General features: G+C 36.0%; 1 protein-coding gene across 3 annotated transcripts in view; it reads left to right on the top strand.

Moving 5' to 3' along the window:
- The window catches only part of ANKS1B (ankyrin repeat and sterile alpha motif domain containing 1B), a 465,181-nt gene that overhangs the window by 107,586 nt on the left and 331,732 nt on the right, over positions 1-25,863 (top strand). For all 3 annotated transcript variants that reach the window (XM_068400458.1, XM_068400457.1, XM_068400456.1), the window contains exon 9: positions 3,183-3,323. In XM_068400458.1, coding sequence (XP_068256559.1) covers positions 3,183-3,323 — 141 coding nt within the window. The remainder of the gene's footprint in view (positions 1-3,182; positions 3,324-25,863) is intronic.

Raw genomic sequence — 25,863 nt, 5'->3', positions numbered from 1 at the left:
ATAAATAACTTTGCTTTCACTAAAACTCTCCCCACAGGGCTATTTCAAGTCTTCCCAGCAGAACACACAGAATTAGATTTTCATGTCCAAAGGTTCTCTGAGGAAGCAAAATTAAATTATACAACAGAACAGAAAAATGAGGGAGTTCTGGGAAAGGAATGAAGGCTGGGAGAGAATAGCAGGAAAAGGGGTGGTCTGGGTTGGGAGTTTTATGGGCTTGTGTGACAGTCTGAGGTCTGTGGATTGATCGAAGAACTTTCTGTAACTGACCTGTCTCCTCCAGGTGCATTCCTCTCCCCAGGGTATGCAAACCCAGCCTACCCCATTTGGGGGACTTCTGACTCCCCTTTCTCTCATGCAACTATTAACTCCTTCACTCCTCTTTGCAAATGCAGCTCTCTTCCTGCAGCAACTCCCACTTATCCCTTGGTGCCTGTTGTCTGGGAAGAGCTGGGCTTCTACAATAGCAGGGGTGGGTGAGAAAGGTGATAGCAAGAACTATTTCTTGACCCTTCACATGGATTTCTCCTAATGCTTCCTTTTTAGTGCTTTATCAGTAGCAGAAATCTGTGCAAGATGACAGAAATCAGTCATTAAATATAAAAAGAGCCAACCCTACTCTGCAGTAGTCTGTAAATTAGCCTGTATCATGTAATTCATACCTGGATTGTCTTGTATAAGCGTACTAGTCAATTCATTCCAATAGTGTGTCTAATGAACTCTGACATTGACTGGTCCCTTTTTGAATGATTAGGAGATCTGCCTATATAATATTTCCCACTTCTTCTCATTCATATTGACAACATTAAATTTGTGTGATCACCACTCTGTCTTAGGCTATTATATAAAATAAATCTAATGGAAATAATACAAATGCCTCTCATTCTGCTTGTCTATTTTTTTCTGTTGTTCAATTATATTTTTGCTATGATTTTTTTCTACGCTGTTCCTGTAATGGCTAAATACTCACATGTTCTCCCTTGAATGATTCAAATGTATTGAATTTCATTATTCATCTTCCTTTAGCTGTGTTAAAAAATTCTCTCTGATACTATGTGTGTGTTTTTTACCTTTAGAAGGTGCATTGACTATACTTTCTTTTTTGTGACTTTTGTCTTCGTTCACTTACTTACATTGGCTTGGAAGGTCACAGCTAATGTGTGTTACTTGCTTTCCTGTAGCTATTGCTGCTGCAGTTCTTTGCTTTTTGCTCCAGGGGGCAAGAAGCACCTTATTCTCTCGTACAACAATTCTGAGATTTAAAATATAAATGTAGGGCAACCACTATGGAACATGGTGTCATAAATAGAAGGGAAAGACCTGTAGTCTGCTTCCTTTGTCTATGCAAATGCATCGCCATAATAGTCCTTCACGACCCACACTCTGCAGAGTTAACCAAATCCTTTCGATAATGTGTGTAAGAATATTGGTTGCTATGGCAACACGTTCTGTGCTACCACTTGACTGTCAAAATAACCTCATGAAATATCATGCTAAGAATGTTTTAGAAATTGACTTGTAAAATAAAAAGTAAATAAATCCACCTAACTTTAGAAGATATGGCTAGACTTGTGAAGTCTCCAACAAGGGGACAACCATTTTCTAACTGAGAGGAATCACACTAGTAGCGATGGGTATATTGTGTTTCTCATCTTTGGTGAGTGAGCTGAAATAGAATTTAGAAATATTTTTTCTGCTTAAATTAATGGTGTGCCAACCACATCTGTGCACAAGAGTCAAAGGTCAAATGATCCTCAGATGTTACACAGTTTGAGTTAGTACCTGTCTGTGTGGTGCCTTTGCTTCTCTTACATTTTCCATCAGCTTGTGTTCATCTTCAGAACTGCTGCTGTTTCTCCGCTTCTTTTCCCCCCTACTTTTCCTTCAGCTCTGCACTCCCTTTCTTGCAGCAGACTCCACACGTTTCTTTATTCTATTGGCTAAAATAATCTGCAGTTAAATGTTTGGGGTTTTTTTAATTTATTTTTATATGGGCCTCATAGCAGTGCTTTAGAGCTAATGTTACCACCAGATTAATAGATGTGGTCAGCTGTTGTCTCAAACAGCATTATATTGGTCAGGCAAAAATCCAGCCACTTCTGAAAGATTGTTTAACACAAACAAGCATTCCTAAAGGCAGCATTTAGTATCTGAATGTCAGGTAGGCTGCACAAACAAATGTCTAGCAGGCTAGAACAGCTACTATATATTCCAATTTAAATATGGACAAAGAAGATGTGAGTAAAATTTAAATTTTTTTTAACATGAGATTTTAAAAATCATCCTTTGCTGGCTTGGCTTGCCTCCTCCTTCTCCTGAAATCAATAAAAGTTGCCACTGCAATTCGTTCAGTTGGGGTGGACTATCCTGGGTAGCAAAATAACACAAATAAGGGGGAACTGTCCACTCTTCCTCTTTCTGGCTGTCATAAAAAATTAGGATACTTGTTTAAGCAAAAATCAGCATTATTCCCTTATCACTGAGACCAATAGGGAAGTTTTAATGCTCACAATTGAATGACTTTTTCAGGTACATTTTGTCCCTTCTATCTGATGAAACAAAACAAGACAGGTAATTTTTAAATAAAATTTTTGTGTACAAAATAAGCTAACATGCTTATTGTCAGCAAATATAAAATAAAAATTGAAACCTCATATTTTGATTGAATTTGTCTTTTTTCTACAAAAACCTTGGACTGATCCAGGCAAATGTAATACAGCTGTACTTTTCTGAACACAACAGATGACTATTGAAGCAAGATCCCCTTAGCTTATATTATTTCTTTCTTGGGAATAGGGTGTTTTGTTTTTTTTTACAAATGTTAGTTTTTATTCTCTGTGGGATATCCTAAACTTAATGTTGTTCAAGCAAATTTTAAAGTAAAATGAAGTAGAAATTGCCAATTACATGATAATGAAGAAAATAAATACATATTTTAAATATATGATAGTATGTTCACTCATATTTAACGTATAATTGCAGATAAGTGAATATGCACCTTCCTTAGAAAGCGTGATTTTCATACAGCAGATTAACAGTTGAGTAGTTACTTTGTATTAAAAGAGCAGTTCATCTTTTGGAATTTATAAATAGGAATCTTTGAAGTTCTTTTCATTAAGTAAAATGTTTCTTTACAATATATCACTGTGTTTAATTTGAAAGTACTGTTTCTTTATGCACAGAGACCTTCTTCAACGTGTTTATCACCAAGAGAGGAAGACGATGATGATGCAGGTGAAAATACTTGTGGTCCTTCAGGTTTATGGGAGGCACTGACACCTTGTAATGGATGCAGGAACCTCGGATTTCCCATGCTTGCACAGGTATATGTTTACCTTTTCATCATACAACATGAACTATAGAAGAGCTGCTTAATCTCTTCTCTGCCTTACCTCTTTCAGTCATGTCTAGTCTTGCCTTATTCCCTTCAAAATTTTTACTTTTGGTCTTCATTTTAACCTCAAAATCCAGTTATAAAATTAAATGTTGGGGTTTGGTCATCCTGCTGTAATACTCATGCAGGTGAGTTTAATATTGAGACTGATGTTTATTACCCCCATTTTAGACAGATGGTTTTTATGTCGCATAGCTTTCTCTTCTGATTCAGTCTGAAAAGAAATTTTGAATTCACATCTTTTCCTTTGGGATAAGTACTCTGTTTTTGACCAGCTTCTAATTAATATAATGACATCTCAGATACTTTCTTTATAGAATTAGTTGAGGACATCATGCATAACTCAACCAATGTAAGAATATAGCCTAAGACTTCTCTTTGAAGATTATATAAGTTAAAAAAAGTCCCCAAACATTTTCAAATGCTCATAATAATGCAGAGGAGAATAAATAAAAATGTGTAATATACTTGGGTCTAATTCCCAACAGTTCTCAGAGCAGACCAGTCTGCAGTATCCAGGAAGGCATGCCAACAGCTGTTTCCTGAACAAGTGATATTGTATTGCTACAGAACAGGATGATGCTTATTGCTGCGTCTGGTTCTCCCTTGTTCTCTCCCCCCACCAGAGTTTAGCACTCTCATTTCTGTAACATTTTTTCTGTGCTTTTCTTGTGGCGTTGAATGGAGGCCTGACAAATTTCTGTTTAGAAATGTCTGTTTTTTCAGTTACATCCTTACTTGGCATTGCATTTAAATAGCTCTCTCAGATTCTTGTGTACCACATTGGAATTACATATCCTGTCTGACCACACTTTATACACTGTTGCTTTCATTACTGTGACTGTACGTTTTATTCCCTTTAGTCACAGGGGACTTGCACCTGTTTGATGTCAATGCTAAAGCTTCCACTGCAGTCAATGAAAACAGGATATGGCAACTAATGTGCTTGAATAACAATGAGCACTGCCCTGTCTTTTTATAAGGAGCTTTTATATTCCTTTCCCCTTTCAGCAGGGGTTTTCTACTTCATACTATCCATCATTTGAGACATTTGGCAAGGTGCAGAGCTGTCAGAATTATCCTGATTTACAATAGGAGTGCTGTGGTTACTAATTTCTCATTTTTAAGAAATTGTTTCAGAAAATATTTCTTAGGTGGAACTTTTCTTATTTAAATATATATCATCTATGGTTTAGTTATTGTTAAACTTTCCTATGATGAACATAGATGCCATTTTGGAGTAATTTCCTAGTTTTAAAAAACATTTCTGTTTTTCTTGTTTCTTTTAAATGTAAGGTATATGTAAAGTGTGCTATAAAATTGAGGAATGCATTTGAAAAATAGGATAAGGTTAGTTTGGTTGGTTGATATCTTCTTCCTTTTTATAAAGAGAGAATCATTTCAAGACTGATGTAAGTTTTAAGATAGTGACTCCTGAATTAGTTTTATTCATTGTACTTAAATTTTAAACTCAACCTTACAATATCTCGTCTTTCTTGCTCTGAGAACTAATAAGATTTTTAATTATGGGTACAAAAAAGAGTATATTTATTCTATGTTCATTCCTGAAATGACAGAACGCCTTTCTAAATTGTTTCCTTCCATACAAATTGAAGACAGAGATAGTTTTGGGTTTTTGTTGTTTTTCTTTTTATGGAAGAAAGGAAAGAAATTACATAGTGAAAAATCTCCAAATTATAAACCAGCGAATTCAGTTTATAAAGTGTTGCCATCACTGTATGCAATCTTTCAAGCTGTTAGCTAATCTGTTGGAACTTTTACGTATACTTCAGAACGCAGGAGAGAACATCTTGTTCTAAGGGATCGAGAACACAAATTATTTATTTCAATTTTTAGATTAAGATCAATATCTTGAATTGGTCTAACAAATTATGATAGATGTAATCTGCAACAGCATGTTTTAGGTGAAAGTACAAAAATGTGTTTCTGATTCTTATGTCAGTCCACTAACATATCAGAAAATGCAGACTTCATCATGAAGCAACGATGAGATAAGGGTACTTGATTGACATCTTGTCTTAAAATCCACACTCTACTAAAGATCCCAAAATAGGGAAAAGAGTCTATCAATTACTCCTGAACACGAACAAGAAGTCCATTTTTTCCAGTTCTCTTCTAGTTAAAAATAGATTTTACAGTTATATAAATACACTGTGTTTACACTTCAAAGGAGAACGAACATAATGATTAGTTCTTGGTTTATATACACAGTTAGAGGTACAACGGTGAAATGAAAGTCAATTTTAGGTGAAATTATGACAGTATCCATCTGTGACATAATGAGCTAACCGTTTTCAATATGCCAAAGAAAAGAGCAGTTATCTCCTTGACAAACTTGATTTCTTTATTGCACTTATGGAAAAAGGCTTGGCTGGAGGTATCTCTGACATGCAGTATGTGATTTCTGTCTGGATTGTGCTGCAAAGTGTCATTTTAGAAAAGGCTGTTATAGAAAGTTCTGCATAGATTGTTCTGCAGATCTCATTTAAAACCTAACATAGCAGTAATACAGGTATTCTCAGAATAAGCAACTGTCTTTTACAGCCTCACAATTGATGAAGTCCTGGAAGAGCTTGATGGAAAATCTTTATGCCTTGTAAATATTTCAGGGTTTTATAAAGTGCCCAATTCTACATCAGAATGGAGCTAACAACCAGCTTCATCCACCCCCAAAATAAAAAAAAAAAAAAAAAGAGCCAGAGAGCAAGGGTACCCAACTGGATTTTGGGAGACTGAAATTTAAACGCCTCTTTTTATTGTAGCAGAGAGTGAATTCCATTTGTAGGTTATGATTTATGGTTAATGTGGGGCTATTGCTTTTTTTCTGAAATTAGTCTTTCTTTTGGGGCAGAAATTCTAGCCTTGGTAAAACTGATGCACATTTTTGTGAGAAATGTTGACTTCCACGAATGAGTATTTTATATCTGAAAAAACATTTCTTAGGAAATTCGAGATGCTATATTTTCTGGCTGTCAGTCAGTACAAAAGAAAAACCTTTTTTCCACTTGTATGACTGAATAAATATCTTCTACAGATTCCAGAATTTCTAATAATCTTAAATATCAGCACAGTAAAAACAGTTTTGAAAACTTTCGAAAATCTAAAACCCCAAAAGTGCTTCTACAGCACTCTCAAATTCTAGCATTTCAGGCTTCATTGGAAACAGTTTACTCTGCAATGATGTGTCTGTTAAACTGAGACAAAGCTTTGATGGTATGATAGTACTAGACCCTCTTCCATGGATTTTCAGTTTTTGTAAAATCTTCCTACAGTAGCTACCAAGATTTTTAATGCCTTAATGTTTGCATTTCTGGCCATCATAGAAATATGATACTAACATTCTTCCTGTCCAAGAGCTGGAATAAAAGAATATGATATTTCATATATAGTTTTCTCTCAGAGTAGCCACAAAAATAGGAATTATGTGACAAAGTATAACTTTAGCTGGAGAGATCTCACTATGCTGCAGCTAAGTACTGGAAAGAAAACAGATATGATCCTTAAAAAATATTTTTGAGCAATGCCTGCTAATGATAAAAAAAGCTGGAAGCTTTGTAGTGTCATTATTATTGACCATCTTAAATGAGGAATTAGTCAAGAGACTGATAATTCAACTAAATATGGAATGGGAGATTTTAGAGGTAGAAAGAGCATAATCAACTTCATATGTATATGGGTAGTTACAGTTATGAGGATTTCCAAAGAAACACAGGCTGCCAGGACAGAGCTCTGCAGATAACTGGTTTGGCACTACAGCTTTCTTTATGCTCTTCTTGAAGGAATTACAGCGGAGATAATGATAGCAGTGAAGATGTAGGAACAGAGGCTTCGGCACAGTGACTGACCTTGACTACAAACCTGCTGAGGCTGACAGCCACAGAGTCAGATTGTAAGCCTGTACCACCGCATTGTCTGCAGTTTGTAAATTGCAGTGATAGCTACAGTGTAACTGTAGATACACAGCTACAGCCTTGCTAGCAGCTAGACCTTTGGTTACTGAGCACATGTGCCGCAGGTCCTGTTTTTCAACCTGTATCACTCCTGTGGTTGTAGTGGGAGACTGACTCCTCTGAAATCCAACCTTCTTGGTTGTATTTTTCTTCTCAGTCCGAGTTTCAAGAAGCTTCTCATCCCAATCTGCTCCTTTCCAATGCATATCTTCTCCATGCCAGTCTATCTGTCCTTGTTCTCTTGTTTTGGTTCAGGCACTTTGCTCTTCCACATTGCCTTTGGTTAGTCAGTGAATGCAATTAAGTTTCCGCCCTCACAAAGGCAAGAACAGCAAATTTAGGCTGAGTAAGGATTCACCCCTTTTCATTTTTGGTAAAAGGAGTTTGAATTCTGGTCCCTGTTCTATGTTTGTATACGTTTATGACAGTTTTTGTGGAGTGCCATAAGCAGAAGACTAGAGAGGTGTGGTCATTTTTGGGTGCTGCTTTTTCATCTGGTCAAATTTCAACTTGTATCAAACTTTTTTCAGTGTAGTAAAAGGTTTGAAAGTACCCCTATACCAGAAAAGCCTATAGTCTAGTAATAGATAGGGGCTGTGGATGGGGACCTCTAAAAAGAAAAAAACTGAAACTTGATCATATCTTCTGTGAGTGCTCTAATTTCTGTATCATTTTGTGCAAGACAGGCACTTCTACCAGCCTAGATGAAAAGTAAAACCAAAACTACCCTCCAAAACACAGCTAGCTGTTTCCACTGTATTCTGGAAGAAGCCTCATCCAGTAGGGGTGTGACGCATTTTCTAGGGACAGGAAGATCACAAATTCCCAGGGAAGGCAGTGTGATTCTATCTAGATAGTTCACAAAGGTTCAGAGGCATTTTGGTCTACCTTGTTTTAATGCAAACTAACATTGAGACAAAGTCCTTAAGAGAACTTTGAGACATGCTGAGATAAAAAAGCTGGTCCCAAACTGCCCTAGAACAAGCAAAGCCTGCGTTTTTTTGGTATATGTATATATGAGCTACACCAAGTTCTCCCCTTGATAGAGAAACACTCAGTGCACATTGGTCAAAAGACAAGATGGAATGAAAACTACAGAGTTTCAGGTTTGAAATATGCTGTTTTATTCAAAGGAAAAAGTTTCAGTATGTGGATATTGTCAGGGTGCACTGAGGGCTGGCAACTCCCTGGGGCAAGGGTGTCAGGAGCCACAGGGGCTCCCTGGGGTGGCAGTGCAGGTCCTCACCAGCTAGGGCTTGTCCCACTGCCCTCATGAGGGAGCAGGGCAGGCTGGGGGACAGCTGGGGGCAGCCCTAAGCACAGCACATCAGGCAAGTTCATGGTGCTGAGGCAGGTCCAAATGTCAAGCCAGAAAGTCAGTCCACGCATTGGGGTCGGGATCAGGCCTGGTCAGGTTAATGAGGAAACAAGAGCAGATCACCAGAATGTCCATGGTGAAGAGGCAGGTCTGAAGTGAAGCTGGGAAGTCAGTGTGCAAGTCAGGGTCCAGATCACTGGGGTACTTGGCCAGGCGTGGGCACAGATGTGGGTAGGGAGATGGGCACTCCTGCAACTTGTCTCAGGCAGGAACTGAGGGCCCAGGGATGAGCTGAAATGAGGCTGCTGGGCCCATGGGTGGGTAGGGGCCCCAGATGAGGCTGTTCGGGGACAGTAAGACCTATTGCTGCATTCAATCCAGTGACAGATACTGATAAAACTGATAAAATACATAAACTGGAAGCTGAATTGAAATGTAGTTGTTAGTTGACCTCTTACTGCAGAAAAGAAGAGCAAGACTGAGAAGGAACATTTACTGACATACTAGATTGCTTTGCATGCACTTCATATACAGGTTCTCCATATATATGTGTGAACATATTTCATCTGCATTTATAGCTGTGTGTCTTGGCTGGCATTGGTATAGACAGAGTATTCCACCACAGGATCCTTTCCTGAAGATTCCCAACTCTGCACACGGCAAGAGCAGATAGGATTCGTAAAAATCCATGTTTGCATGTCTTATAATGGTGTAGCTATGTGGCACCAAAGTACAGGGACAACACTGATAACAATACGGCCTGGGCTATTGTCCTAGTTTTGCAGGGATAAAAAGTATAGAATTATTTTTCTGTTACATTTTGTTTCTGTTTGTGGCCAGCTGTGCTCTGGTGATCAAGGCCGTTAGCAGTTAAATCCAGCACAGCTGACCCAGGCTGGCCCACAGGTGTATTCTTTAACATTAACATCAGGTTCACTATAAATGGGAAAGCTTGCTGGGGCTCTTTGTTCTGCTCTCCTTTCCCTACTTTTCCTGTATTTTGATGGTTACTATCCCTGGAGGGACTTGCCACTATTTTATGAGCTAAGTATAATTTTGTGTCTTTTGTATTAGTATTGATATTGATTTTCTTATTTTATTAAATCTATTTAAATTTCAACCCACAAGCCTCTTTCCCTTTCCCAGTTCCCTTTCTTGGCTGGGGAGGGGAGATTGGGTGATAGAACAACTGCTTATTGTTTAGCCCTGGGTGTGGGCTAAATGGAGACAGCTGTACAGAGTGCTGTGCCTTTTAGTCTACTCCTGCTCTCACTCCTACATTATGGGGAAGACAAAACCTTAACTTTCTGCACTCTCATTACATTTAAATGTGAAATAGGCATTAAACAGCTCAGGTCTGGAGGTAGAGGTACTGGAATACTTCAGCCGTTTTTCCCATAAAGTGTCCTTATGGCAGAAACTTTAAGATCAAACAAGAGAACTCCTCTCTCTCCTAGTTTGCCCGAACATAGGTTTTGGTAAAGTAGTAGGAAGCAATTTGAACAAAGACTAGTTTGGTGAGGGCATTTGTTTGCTTTATCAATTGGTTAAGGGGTGCAATGTAAGGAAAGGGTAAATAATATGGTAAGTAAGTGTAGAGTAGTCTTGTGTGCCAGTAATAGAATTGTTTCTTGATCTTAATCTTCTATTCTGCAGTGTAAGTTAATTTACTATTCAGCTCCTAATATATTTATTTTACAAAGTTTATCAGTACCCACATACATACATACTCACATTTTCTTTGCAATAAAGCAGCATGCTCCAAATGCATGAAACTGTAGTTTTAATTCTATTTTCTTTTTCATGGATAATGTGTTTTTAATATATCTCTGCTAATGGGCAAACAGGGCCTGATCTACAGAGATAAATACAGGGCTGTCTGCAATGTCAGAGATGGGTGGTGCAGAGTCCTGTGTGATCATAGCAATATTATCAGTTTAAAGCCATCAGTCTGCACACCTTAATCTTGACAACCATACTGGCATATTTTCCTAATTGTGATATAAAGCAATTGTGAGATAAGGTAGGTTTAGCTATGTCCCATTTAGGAAGCTGCTGGATGAGCTTGACTGCACTGTCTCTGGAATTAGGTGTTGTATGTATAATTTAAAAATCCTGACAGTTATTCACTATGTTTGACAAGACATCCAACCAGGAACACCACATTCGTCTAACTATTAAAAAATGAAAGTACTATCTGTAAAGAGAACAAAGCAGTTGCTATGGAAAAACTGAAGTTCGATTTAAAAGCCATAAGTATGAATCTTCCTGTTGCCAGGACACATGGCTATTTACAAAAATGTAGACAGATATGGAAAGTTTACTTAAATACTTAAAGAATCACTACATTTCTAGATTAATGTCAGATTTTCATCTTTTTAGAAGTAATGAACTGGGAGACCTTCACATTTACTTTTAAGACTGATCTATAATCCGTTTATACAACTCCAGGATTCACAGAGGTAGGAACTCCAGCAACTTTGCCACAGATTCTCATGTGGAAGAGAAATTTCCCCCAAAAATGTCTTTTATTTAAAGGGAGGGAAGAGAAAGTGAACTCTTGACTACATTTTTAGGAGACAAATTGTATATAATACTGTTTCTTTGTCAGTGTAGTCTGTGATAGGAATGTTTGGAGTTTGATGCAGCAGTTAATAGGGTTATGTATTTCATGCCCTTTCATGTATTTCTTCTACTATAATTTTAAAAAGTAATTTTTAATGGGAAGGAATTTTGTAATGTGTTTGTATTGTAGAAGTGGGTTAAGGTTATTCTATAGAAAGCCTGACATTGAAAAATTATTATGTTGCAATTATGTTTACAATTGCAAAGACAGTTCTGGATACATGAGAGACAAATAAGGAAACTAAATAAGGAGCTAACTCAGTTTTCACATAGAGATCAAGTCTATTCCTAAAAAATCTCTGTACTGATACTCTCTGGTGACAGAAAGCATGACTCTATATATTGTCTCTTTCTGGAGAATTTTAATATTGGCAAATTTATTGGTCATTGTTTATATTCATTTTACCATATTGTTCCAGTTTGAACTCTCGTCTTCAGTTGCCTCTCAAAATATTCTTAGATTTTAAGCTCAGTGCAAGTGCAACTTTTTGAACTACTGAGGTGCAGAGGAGGGAGTATAAAAAATAAAATCAGATGAAAACAAAGAGCATATTTTTAACTAAACACTACTGGCTAAAGTTGGACCCAAGAAATGGTGTCATCCTTCACTTCACTAACAACTTTTCTTCTCAGTATATTCAAAGGAAGTACATTTCAAATCAGACTGGTAAAGAAACAGATTTGGCTAATATTGGTGTTGAGGTTCACCAAAATTAGAAATAGAAAGCCTTGTGGCATTATCTAAATTTATATGTTACGGGGGAGGAAACCTGTTATCTTGTTTGGTGATATACTAATTTGATAGGTGATGATATAGACATGGTAGAGACAGAATTATTTTCGAGGGAGGACCACTGTTAGCCAGGAAAACTTTGGCATATGGTATACCTGGAACATGAATAGCCAGAGTAAGATTGTTATATTATCTATAATATTTTCCTATAGTTTCTAACCTTCAGTGAAGAATATGATTTTTTTTTCTCTTCTTAATTTAGTAGATTAAATGATGAGTTTACTTAAATGGGATTGACATGGAGAGCTATAATATCCCTAAAAATGTATTTCTGTTCAGCTTGATTTGCAGTGTTGTCTTTTCTGCAGTAAGCTGAAGTTTTATTGGTAATTTCAGGAACACACCACCCACACACTGAAGCAGCTACTGAAAAGTGCAATATGTATTCTGCCTAGAAAGAATCAGCAGGTGATGATTATACCCTGCTGAACAGTGATGGGAAATAAGTATATTGAAAAAAAATGTGGCTTATTTTACTTCTATGCTGTGTTTTGCGATTTTGTTTTGAGGAATGAAGCTGAGCGTTTTGTTCTTGCATATAGTAGGTAGCTTCTTAATTTCCAATGTACATTTCCAGTTGCCCATGACTTCAGACGTCTTGTGGCAAATGCATTTTTACTGTACTAGTTGTACAATCTAGACATCACTACACAGGTATGTAATGTAACCAGAGGTGGTGTAATATATTTATTCTTGGGTATTTTCAGAATTGACTGGACAAGGCCCAGGGCAATCTAATGGTTAAGATAGCTCTGCTTTGACTGAAAGTGTGGACGAGATGACTTCCAGAGATCTCTTTCATGTAATTATATATAAGCATCTACACTCTATAATCCCCTGTAAAATTCTAGATATGTGACCTCAGATGAGCTAATTTCTTTAAAAATTTAGGACTGACTCCATTTTGTTTAGTTTGTGTTTGTGAAAGTAGGGCTATCCCTGTCCAGCACTGTGTAAATCTGGGCACTGTTGATCTGTGTTGTCTCTTGGTGTGATCATGAAACAGCAAAATTAAATGGGATGAGATAGAGAATGAAGAGAGGTGTCAAACAATACTGGAATTGTTGATATATGTCAGAAATAATCTGAAGTATTGATGACCATACTGGTTTTCAAGATGGACTTTAATTACTATTCAAATTAATGTTGAATTGAACACTGTCACATTCCTAACTGAAATATGGCACAGAGATCAACTGGGAAGATATAAATAGTATAAGTATGTTACATTTTGTTATTTGGTGGTTTGCAATGTAGTGGTAACCAGAAGACACACTTTCAGGGAATGTTTTTGCTTTCAGTACTGCCTGACAAATTATGGGAAAATGGAAAAAAAAAATCAATTTTAATTGCGCAGCAAATGGATAGCAATGATGCATAGCAGATAGTTTTGTATGTGAAAAAAGTTCAACTTTGTATTAAAAACTTCATATTTAAACTTCAGCTGCTTCATAACAGAAACATTAAAGCCGTATGTTGAAACTTGAGAACTTATGTAGAAGTTCCTGTTTAGTCCAACCAAATTGGGTTTACTGTTCAGTATTACTTTTTGTGGGAAAAAAGGCATCATAGATACTTTGTATGTGTTGTTTCTATGATAGTGACAGGAGGAAAAGAGTTTATGGACAAAAGGCTGGTATTTGAGGTATCTACACTTAAGAGATCAGTTGGGTGGTGATATCTGGGCACTGTGATTACTACACGGATTTACTACATGGATTGGCCATTATGTCATGCTGTGGTAAGGTTGCATTTCTGTGAAGGGCTTTTTAAAGGCACTTGACATTTTGGGACTTTTTTTTTGAGCCTAGCAATGTTTTTTGTTTTGGGTTTGAGGTGTTTTGTTTTTTTGTTTTTTTTTTTGATGGTGGTACAAATATATTTGAGAACCACTGACAAGCTAATACTGGAAACTGTCAGGGATTTAAAAATTTATTTACTTGTTTTTTTACTTCAGTTTTTAGTAGTAGGGAAATTCATGGCTTCATAAAGTAAGTCCCTGGAGAAGTCTGCAAAATTGATAGAACCTGATTTCTTTCTGAAGAAAAGACCTGACTGACAATTGAGCATTTAAAAAGAACAACTTTGTTGTCTGTAATGGTGAATCCTCTCTTGCTGTACAAAAGAAATTGTGTGCCCTGGGTTTAATGTCATGTCTGGCTGTTGTATTTCACTGAAAACTTTTATTAGCAGTACCCATTATACTGAGTCTGAAAATGAGATAAACCCTGATCCAACAAATTACTTAAGCTTACTTAAGCATAAGGATTAATGTGCTTAATCCTGTTTGGACTTCCATACATACAGAACTTTATCAGGAGACAGTTATATGTTCACAAAAAATCCAAACCCAGTCTAAGGCTGAGTTTCTTAACATCTGAAACTGATTGTTATGATTTTTCCACTGTTAAAAATTCATAATTAAGATGAACTCACAAACTGGAAGTCAAATAAAATGAAACTGAAGTTAAGGGCAATCCATATTTGAAATATCAAAGGTAAATACGTAAGATGTGTTGCATGTTTTCAAGATAAAGTATTTTGGATTTGTTTATTGATAGAAAAAGTGATCTGCCAATTTTAGGCAAATAAGTCTTTTTACTTTAAAGCCTCTCAGAAAGGCAATTCAGCTAGGAAATAAAGAATGTCATGTTTTATGTTTTTCTGCCTAGAATGGTGTTCATCAATTGTATTGCTGTAGAATGCAAATGCTCTATTCGCTTTCCAGAAGCAATAAGCAGTCCTGATCCATAAAATCTTACTATAATAAAGCGAAATAACAGTAATACTAATATAGGGAATAGTTGTGTTACTTTGGAAAAAGAGGGAGATAGCTTTTTAAAAAACATGTTATAAATGTCTCTCTGTATAACCAGAGCAGTCCTCCAGGCATTTTGCAGAGTTTTTCAACATAAAGGATATAACTGTGAAGACATTGAGGTAAATAAATAAATTGACAGTATCAAGTTGAATATATTATTTTTGGAGGTGCTATAATTTTATAGCATCCTAATTTTTGATTCACAGAATTTTATACTGTGAAAAAGAAGAGAGAAAATAAAATCTTTAGGCAATGTTAAGTCCCATTTAATTCTACCTCATTTTGAATTTAGCAAAAATGAATCCATAACTCAGTGTTTTAGCCCACCTAATTGTCTAAGTACTTACAACTCGCTAGCTTCCTCCCTTATCAGCCTTTATGTTTAGCAGATACTTAAGTTCTTTATACACGTAAAGCTTTTTGAGTAAACTGTTGTAATCTGTTTGTACATGGACAGGTGCCTAAATTCTGCCTTATTCAGATTGGTTTTATAGAGTTATTGGTATTGCATTGTGATGAATAAATATTGACAGCTGAAAGTTCATTCAGAAATCCATCTGGATGCTTGTGCTCCCTGTATCAATGAGAAAGTGTGGACATCTCTGAAGATGTTCAATTGATTGCTCTTTTATGTTGAATAGGAAGCCACTGGAAGCCCGCCAGCATGAGACATGAAGTAGAGGGATGTGTTTGACTACATGCCTAGCTTTTGAGCTGAATTTGTGTGCACCAGGGCACTTACAGAGGTTACACAGCTGACAAAGCAGAAGGCCTTCCTTCACTCCTTTCTGCCCACTTCTGAAGTGGACAGGTTGAGTGTTTCTTTTTTTTGTTTCTTTGGAATGTAATGATCACAGAATCACAGAATCACAGAATGTTAGGGATTGGAAGGGACCTCGAAAGATCATCTAGTCCAATCCCCCTGCCGGGGCAGGATTGCCTAGACCATATCACACAAGAACGCGTCCAGGCGGGTTTTGAATGTCTCCAGAGAAGGAGACTCCACAACCTCTCTGGGCAGCCTGTTCCAGTGTTCAGTCACCCTCACCGTAAAGAAGTTTTTCCTCAAATTTAAGTGGAACCTCCTGTGTTCCAGCTTGCACCCATTGCCCCTTGTCCTGTCAAGGGATGTCACTAAGAAGAGCCTGGCTCCATCCTCTTGACACTTGCCCTTTACATATTTATAAACATTAATGAGGTCACCCCTCAGTCTCCTCTTCTCCAAGCTAAAGAGACCCAGCTTCCTCAGCCTCTCCTCATAAGGGAGATGCTCCACTCCCTTAATCATCTTCGTGGCTCTGCGCTGGACTCTCTCTAGCAGTTCCCTGTCCTTCTTGAACTGAGGGGCCCAGAAAATGTTGTATTGTAAATGATGTTGTATTGTACTGATGTTGTATTGTAAATGTTGTATTGTAAATGATTGTTGATTGTAATGATGTTGTATTGTAAAGAGCATGAACAGTTTTTGAGCTACTTCTTCAGGATAGCTATCTTAATATCTTTCTCCTAAGGACAATTATTTCTCATCAGGCCTGTATGACCAAAGAAGAACTGCAGACGCTCCACAGTTGGGATTGTAAGAGGCTAGAATCTCATTTTTGGCCCAGAAAGAAAGATCCACTGCCAAGTTTTTCCTTTGGTCCGGCTTTAGGTGGTTCTACATGATATGCAGGCTCTCTGAGTAGCAGATTTCTTTTTCTGACCAACTCTGTTTCCTCATCGTGAAATTATGAAAGGATCTTGAGTTTGCAAATTACTTGAGTGTATGTTAACTTCAAGCATTTACACTGCTATTTTGAAGTTGAGTTACTGATTTGTTGAAATATAAGAAACTGTTGAATCACAACGTAGAGCAACGGGATCCACAGGTGAAGAGTTTTGTGTACTTTTCACCATCTTGTTTCTGTGAAACACTGACATAGTTTGTTCGCATGTGAAGGAAGGTCACACAGCATTAATAGAGAATATTTGTAGTAAAAGTATTACACACAGCTAGTGTGACTGCAAATCTGGGTCAAGATTCCTGAATACTGGACAAATAGACATACAATTCTGTGGTAGCTGTTGTGAAACTGGAATCTTCAGTGAACCTATAGAAAGTTTTTGAAGTTCAAATTTCATTGAAAATGTGACATTGGTTCCCTTATAACCCTTATTAACTTCATTTTATATAATCTCCACATTCTCAGTTTCTATTATGAGTATTTGCAATAAATGAGTGGATTATCATACAGTAGAAATCATTATAGTAACAATTAAAGCAGTAGAGATTTGACATAATACAGTGGGATTCCTTATTTAAAGAGCCATAAAGAATTAGCATGTTTATTAGCTGCAAGTTTCTCCTTCAGTGATGAGTAGTGAATTAGGTATCTATGCTGATGTATTGTCCTTATATTTCAGTCTTAGCTAATTGAGTTCAACATGGCCAAGTCAGTCCTCATAAAATTGCCAAGTATGTCGGCAGTATGGTAAGACAGCACTGGATGATGGAACTTTTTGTATCCATAAAGCTAAATATCCATGTTGTGGATGTTAGTTTTGGCATGTTTTTGGCCAATAAACAGCAGAGTTCATAGGGTCCCATTCAGAACTATGGTTCTGAACTATGGTTAGAAATAGAAAATTACTGGGTTCTTTAAGAACATAGGAGATATCGACAACACTGTGTTAATATTTGTCTACTATTATTGTGCATATTCCTCCTGTCGTAATGGAATAATTTATTTGACCGTTTTGAAATACTGCTTCTAACTTACAGTATGAATTCACTTTCTTTCTGATTGTCTCTTATTGTTAGGTTCAGTTTTCACACTGCTGAAATATGATGCTTACTGTACACAAAAGTTATTTGGTCCTATTTAATTAGAAAGTACTAACTTTTACAAACTTTTCGTGCATCCTGGGACCTTTAAAGAACAATTTCAAAATGATGTTCTTCTGTTGATTTTGTATCTCATTTTCTCTTCAGTTGTGTACCAAAGGTATGATTCACAACAAAGTTGTTAATTTTTCATTATATGACTTTCAATAACTTTAATATTTGGAAAACCATTTTCTTCTTCTTTCTGTATTACTGTGGGAGCATGTGTAGGAGGGGTTTCTTTTAAGAGTCTTGGCTTACATTATTGCAATAATAGCTTTTATACCAAATGTAATTAAATTTTTATTTCTTCAGTATCAAACAGGAAAACTTTTAAATGTGGGAGATTCCCTTTCTTGAAATAGCATATGTTTATTTGTAGCTTCTATTAAATCTGTTGTGTATGGCATCAAATAATTGGTTTGTATTGTGCAAATTTATGAAAGTATTTACATCACTTCAGAACAAGATGTATGGGCAGATACAGATTATTTTCTAAAAATGCACAGATTATTCATAACAGATAATAGATTAACACACTTTGGTGGTAAAGCTTTCTTTTTGAAGAAAAAGTCTTTTATAATGTCTCATTTTAGTGATGTTATCAGCTCTCCAACCAAGTTTGCAGTTCTAGGGTTCTTTTCTGCTTTATGTTAATGTTGAAAATTACTATTCACACAGATGACATGTTTTGCTTCCAGATCTACTTAGGTGTATTCAATTCCTCTTTACCCTCCATAGCAACACATATATTTTTAATTTACTGGCACAGTAATTGATAGGAACAAAGCTATAAAATGTGAGAAAATTTCAGCCTGTCTGCTTAACATAGAGTGTTATTTTTTTTCTGCATTTGCTGTCTAGTAAATTTTGACCCTACTTCAGGGTTTCTAAATATCTGACATTTTCTGTGGTTTTGGCCCTTATAATATGAGGGATTATTTTTACTTCATGTTTGCTACTTCTATTGGAAACCTAAGACTGGTAAGTTTTAGTAGAGTAGGTGATAAAACTTGTTTAAGAGCTGGACCGTGCCTTTGGGTCTTTCAGCTGGGGAGAAGCAGCATGAACGATTCACTGCCTTGTGGTCCAAAGGCAGAACTATAAATTCTCGTTCAGTCTTTCTGTGAATATTTCACACCTACTGTCAGGCACATTCAAAAACATTAACCCAAAGGGGAAAATATTTCTTGTATTGACTTAGGGGAAAGTGACCTAACGGTGCCTTTAAAAATTTTTTTGTGATGCTCAAAATGAATCTGTTAGTTGTTAGTCACATACTATTGGGATCCCTGTAAGTCAGGAGATCTACCACTCTTCTTATAAAACTGTTGTGATCCTTTTCTTACAGATAAGAAAACCCCTCTTTTTTTGATTTGTTTTTTTTTTTTTTTAGTGAAGAGGTCTGATTATGTAACAAACTGGTACCGAATAAAATGTCCATTCATAACCACCTTCAAATCTTTGGGCTGTTACCAAATGAAGTCCACAGCCTGACAAAAGTACGCATCTATTTATCAGTCTCTGGGAAAGTTGAAAGCAGTTTCTTTCTTCTGAGCGCAGCAGATACCGGAAGAGCTTTCCTCCTGTTAGTCTGTGTGTTTTGAACTCTGAAGCTGACACGCTTGAAACTGACACTCTTCTGAGCCTCTTCATTCACCTTCTGAGACATCTTCTGGCCCAAACTTCTCAATTTCCAATGAGTTATTTTATCTCTTACTAGAGAAACTGTTGTATGAAAATAAATGTTTGTATGGGCCCTCTTTCATAGATGAAGTTCTGGCTATGAAATGATACCTGAATACTTTGACAAAGATTAATTAGTGGTTTTATTATCATACTTAGTAATGCATAATATTCTATTCTTAATTTTTTCACCCTGATTTTTTTAATTTATCAGAATTTGCCCCATGTATTGAGCTAACTGCTTTTTGTGTGTGTATGTTTAAAACCTAGGCATTAGAGCATAAGCAACTTGCAGAAAAGTATTGTTTCCATGGAGCTGAGGTTTCAGCTCATTTTATCTTTTTAATATAATAGCTTTTATTTTAAATAGGCATTTGCCTATAGCTTGATATTCAAACAAGACTTTTTTTTGTTTAGCGTTGTTCATGAAAACAGTAGAAAAAATGGGAGGATATTTAACCTGGAAATTACTTTCTAGTTTGTAATTGCATTTTGTTCAGCTAAACTAAGAATCATTTATTAAACCAGTTATTGTATTATGCTACATTGCCACACACAACCATTAGCATTTGCATAAACCAGATTATGTAGACTTGCAGTATATTCTTTGTCACACTGAGTTATTTATTAGAGGAAGCATCTGCTCTTTTTCATGGCCTGAATGTTGTATGCATGGGAAAGCATGTAACGTGACTACAACAATTTAACTTCATTTGAAATTCTGAATATCTGCCAGATAGAATTATGAAAACTCTGCATAAAATACAGTGGTATGTTTCTGCTGCTGAGGTTAATGCTGCACTCATTATACTCACAATCTACCCATATGTTCAGATATTTATAGTTCAGGCTACATTAGCTAGTTTTGTATTGTAAAGCTTTGTATAAACCGTTAGCTTTCATGGACTGACATCTGTAGAGTTTTCATGTGCAATTTTAGATTTTAAACAAGATATCTGAAAATATGCATTTGAAGGGAGAGGATAAACCTACATTTGGAGTGCTATGTAAACAATGCTCATTTTTCCTCAAACAAAGTTTGAAAAAGCAGATCTGACTTTTTTGAATGGTTTCTGAAAAATTACACATAATCTTTAAATTTCTAATAATATACAGGGCAACAAATCTAGCATGGTGTTTTAAATGAACATTTTTCTCAGCTCTGTGGAAGTCTTACTGTAACTTACAAAGGCTGTTTCATATGCTGGAGGGAAAGAATTATTTCAGATAACTTTATACATGTATTATTCCTACAACAGCAAACCCACTGTTTCAGATGCTTAGTGAGAGGGTAAAAGAGAATACCCTTTTAAAATCTATATTGTAAATACTTTGTGCAGACCAGAGTAGATCCTCCAATGTCATTACCCTTAAATGAGATTATTGGGGATTTTCCAGATTCTGTAATATATCATGAAGTGAAACCTTATTATCTGTTCTATGACAAATTACACATTCAAATGTTTCTAGCTGTCATAACAATGAACATTTATCATAGTTTGACTCATGAAAAATGATTCTAATTACATGATACTACAAAAATTACTAGTAATAGATAAAAGTGTTTTTACTAGCCATAAAATTATAATAATATTCCTGCTTTCTTTCAATGGAGAGGCAATCAAAATAAATATTTCACCATTTAATTGTGGTTTTGGGTTATGATTACATAGGAAATACTTCCAATTGTTTTTGCTCAGTACATTATTGTGTCAAACTCACACAACACCCTTCAGGTTCGGGCATTCTCCCCACCACTTTGCTGCATGACAAAAAAACTATCCTAATTATCTTCAGTCACTGGTCAGGACTTCTTTCTTGAATGAATTCTTGATTCCTGTCAGCAACCTTTGGTTACTTATCATGCATATGTCAGCGTGAAGTGTCCCAATCCAACGTTACACATCAGTGTTTGCAAACATCAAGAAGAAGGTAAAAAAATATATACATAAATATACATATAAAGAAGAAATTTTTTACGATGAGGGTGGTGAAACACTGGAACAGGTTGCCCAGAGAGGTGATAGATGCCCCATTCCTGGAAACATTCAAGGTCAGGTTGGATGGGGCTCTGAGCAACCTGATCTAGTTGAAGATGTCCATACTCATTGCAGGGGGATTGGACTAGATGTCCTTTAAAGGTCCCTTCCAACCCAAACTATTCTATGATTCTGTGACATAAATGGGATAAATGTAATCGTCATTACTCACTCTCATGGTAATCATGAGCTTTGGATTAATGGAGCATTTAGGATAAATAACTCTCCAAATTTTTATTGGTAAAAGTATAATAGTACTCTCCTAAAGAACAAGTAGGCAGAATTTATCCCACTATGATGGAAGAAGAGCCACTTGGATTCTTTATGCTAGTCCTCTGGCATGCAGCAAACCAGAGGAGAAGATATGATACCCCAGTGGATCTCAAGGGTATGTCAGAATTTAATAGCAGTTCTTCATTAGCTATATAAATGAAAAAGAAATCTTCTAAAGATGGCAGATATATTGCATTCTTCCTTTGTACCTTTATGAGAATTTTTCTCCTTTAAGGCTTATTATTCAGAAGAAATGAAACCCTGGGTATCTTACTTCTACTTCTTGTTCTTATATGTTTGCAGATTATCAATAATAATAGCCATAAAGTTTTCTTTAAAAGTCTGAATTATCTGAAAGTATAATTTAAGACCATTGAAACTGTCCCCAATAATTCTTTTTCTAAACCAGTGTCCTTAACATATATTTTCAAGTATAAAGATGCATAGGTGCATTCTTGCTCCCCATACTTTCTAAAAAAGTGTCTTAGGGCTAAAATAACTATTTCTTCTAACCATTGTTATTCTTATTAGGTGTCTTACATAAATTGTGAGGGCAGTTAGTGTTTAATGACAGGGAAGTCATATATCAAAAAGGAGACTTAAGGAAATCCAGATCTAGTTAAATTTTCAAATAAAAGAATACGGTCTGGCCTTCAACTGTGAATAGCCTAGACTCCAGGAGGTCAAGACAACTGTTTATAAATTTAGGTTTTATAAGTTATAAATAAATTAATAATTGCCTAGAGAGAGAGAACATACCTAGATGAATTACCACTGTGATGAATGTGATGAATTAGATGTAACAGTACATCTTTAAAGAACAGTGTTTCTGGTGTTGCTCATCTGGCAGTCGTGTCTGACTATGTGTTGCCCCATGTTCCAGGGAAGTAATAAAACTTCAACTGACATGATTCCTATAGGAAAGGGGATGGATGGTATGAAAAATTTTCACTTAAATACAAATTCTGTCTTCTTGTCAGAATGTCCGTTCAGATTAGTTGTTTACTGAGCCTCTATCTTTTTATTCTTATGTCATACAAACACAAATTTGTATATACTGCTATATCTCAGTCCTTGACCATACAACATTCAGATTGATTCTTATAAGGAATGCAAGAGTATCTAGAAAGCAGAAGCAAGAGTAGGTAGAAGCTTGGCAGAAACATGGTAAAAAGGCCTAACTCAATATCATGTAGGTTTTGAAGATTTACTCACGTTATGGAATATTGTTCACACTTGTATATAACTGTGCAATTGCCATATAGATATTTTAGAAGCAAATTCATTCCCACTGATTAACAATCACATCTTCCCCCCCCCCCCCCGCCGCTTTCTATTTTCTAGTCCTGTTTAGTTTTCATATTATATATAATAGTATTATACCGTCAAGCACATGCTCAGAAGAGACCCAGCTGGCTGGAGGCCTCTGAGTAAGGGCCATGGTGTGTCCCTGGCATGTGCTCTGCAATTTCAATCTCATATTGCTGTTTCTTTCTACAAGGCAAAAATCAAATTTATATCTTATCAGTACAGGCAACTGTTCTCTAATGCTTTCCCAGTGACTCACCAACTCTTACTCTTCTCTTTTTCTCTTATTTCTATTGTGTATGTATTTTTATCCTTTCCACAAAAATACTTGTTTTAATGTACTGGCAGCCCAGTTGTAATTTCAAATAAGGACTAGTTCTGTCTTGATAATGGTGGTCAGTTACCTGTGTCATCTTCAACTTTTTAGAATAGTTTACAGAAATTCAAGATTGAATAATCTCTAATTTAAAAAAATTAAACTTGGATTATTTTGATTTCAGGACTAAAGATTATTCAACTATAATGGAAGAGTATTTCTTTAGAAGGTTTTATTATGCAGATGAAAATATCTGGAACATGTAGCATTACTGTAGAGTTACTGCTCATTGCAGTGGTTGAGGTGAGACTACAGAACTGATGTTATTGAGAAGAATGCTGAAGAGCTTTTATCTTAGAAAAAAACAGAATCACATTGCTTGATGCCTGATACTTGAAGACAATTTTATGTAATCTGCTAACATCTAACGTGAATTAGTTTAGAGCTTAAACATTTCTAGAATATGCTCAGTACCTGCCAAATGGAGACCACCTTGCAGCAACCAGAAGACTTTGCATTGCTTTCCTCCAACAATGAGAAGTTCGTCTTTTTTTTGCTACATATGCACTTTTTAATTAAGGCATGTCACCTTCACTTAATCAGTTGATAGAATTCCAGACTTCTTAAAGTATTAACAATTCTTCTTTGACTCTAACTTATTTCTTATTAAATATATTTGGCATACTGTTATCATATTTCATTTATTAGGAAGAGATTTAGGAAGAATTTACTTGTCAGTAATTTACATTCCAACCATTTTCTCAGTAACCCCCTCATTTTTATTTATTCTTCTCTGACTATATTCTTGCAATATTAATTACGGAATGTTGAATAACATTCAGAAAATCAAATTGAATGTTAAGAGCAATTAGGAAAGGACTGGAGTACAAAAGAGGGAACATCATTACGTCAATATGAATACTTGGGGAGCCCTCATCTTGAATGCCATGTGAAAATCTGATCCCTGTCACGTCACAGAAGTCTGAGAGGGTGAGGGGTGACAGGGATGGTCAAAACCTTGGAACAGCTGGGTGAGTAGATTAGAATTTCTTGTTTCCTAAAGGAGAAGACAAGGGAGAGTGTGACAGAGGTCTGTGAAATGACAAGTAGAGGATAAGTAAAGAACAACCGTTCATTGCCTTCTAAAGTACAAGAATTAGGGATGTTAAACTTGGTGAGACAGCTAAAAACAAAATAGGATGCATGCAAACTATAGACAGTGACATGTGCTCTAAAGGCAACTTGAGAAGGTAAATTTAGAAAGTTCGATTGGTGGACATGCAAAACAAAGTTGGCACCTTTTGATTATGGCATGTGGGACCCTCAAAGGTTTGTAGGAGAAGTACTACTGCATGCTTATGCTGGTCTCACTGTTCTCTAGGCCAGCACTGGCTGCCTTTGTAGACAGAATATTGGGTGACATAAAGTATGATCCAATGTCTATTCTTATGTTTCATATGTAAATTTTTAGGGTTTTTTTCTGTAGCTGAATTCAGGAGCTGAGCAGGGTTTTACTTTGGTGTTTGGTGACAATTTCAAAGGCTGCAGTATTTCTTCATGGGCTTCTCTAGGCAGATTTACTATTACTAGGGTTTTGGCATTCTGATTTAACTCTTACAGAAACCTGCATGTACAAGGATTAAACTGAAGTCTGCTGTTTTAGTCATTGCTTTGGTAAATAAATTTTTTCCTCTGTCTTTTTACAGCAGACTTAAATGGACAAGGTAGAAATTGCTTTTTTTTTTTTCAAGATAGGAAGGAATCCTTCTCTTGTCCTGCAGTTCCACTTCTGTATTTATTGTGATAAAAAGGCAGGAATATAATACAGAGTTAACAGTGCTGTAATTTATAAATTACAAGGTTTTTAAATTTAAATTTAAACCTATAGTTTCAACTCTTGCATGTTTATTCCAGTAATAAAACTGTATTTGTAAACTTCTTGATTTCAGTTGCACTCTTCCTAATATCCATGCTTACTTTTATGCAAGTGTTATTTGCAGGATTTAAAAAAACCCTTTTTTTTTTAACAGGATGTGGGCTGCAGGAATAATTTTCTAGTAACTTCATTTAAGGAATGAGATGGCTTAAGTTTAAAAAGTTGTATTTGGAGCTACAGTAAGCCCACTTACAAGCTCTTCCAATTCCTTGTTATGTCTTTGGAGTCCACTAGCTGAAACTAGTTAATATATATCAGTAAAATTGCTAATGCAGAGAGCTCATACTCTGACTAGACATAAAGAGGAAAGGGTAAAAGAGGTAGAAATGCAATCACATTTCTCTTTTAGGCAAGTTTTTTGAACACTGACTACTAATCTTGTGTTGTTTGCTAGTACATACTCTTTATTTTTTATTACAAATGCTTGTTAGTATTCTGTTTATTTTATTTTGTATTATTTTTTTCCATGTTAACTGTTTCCAGTATTCATTTTCAAGTTCTTTATTCAGTGGTTGGTTAA

Source organism: Nyctibius grandis, chromosome 5 (genome assembly GCF_013368605.1).
Source record: "Nyctibius grandis isolate bNycGra1 chromosome 5, bNycGra1.pri, whole genome shotgun sequence".
Lineage (NCBI taxonomy): Eukaryota > Metazoa > Chordata > Aves > Nyctibiiformes > Nyctibiidae > Nyctibius > Nyctibius grandis.
The sequence above is the reverse complement of the archived record's forward strand: the minus strand, read 5'-3'. Positions and strand labels throughout refer to the sequence as shown.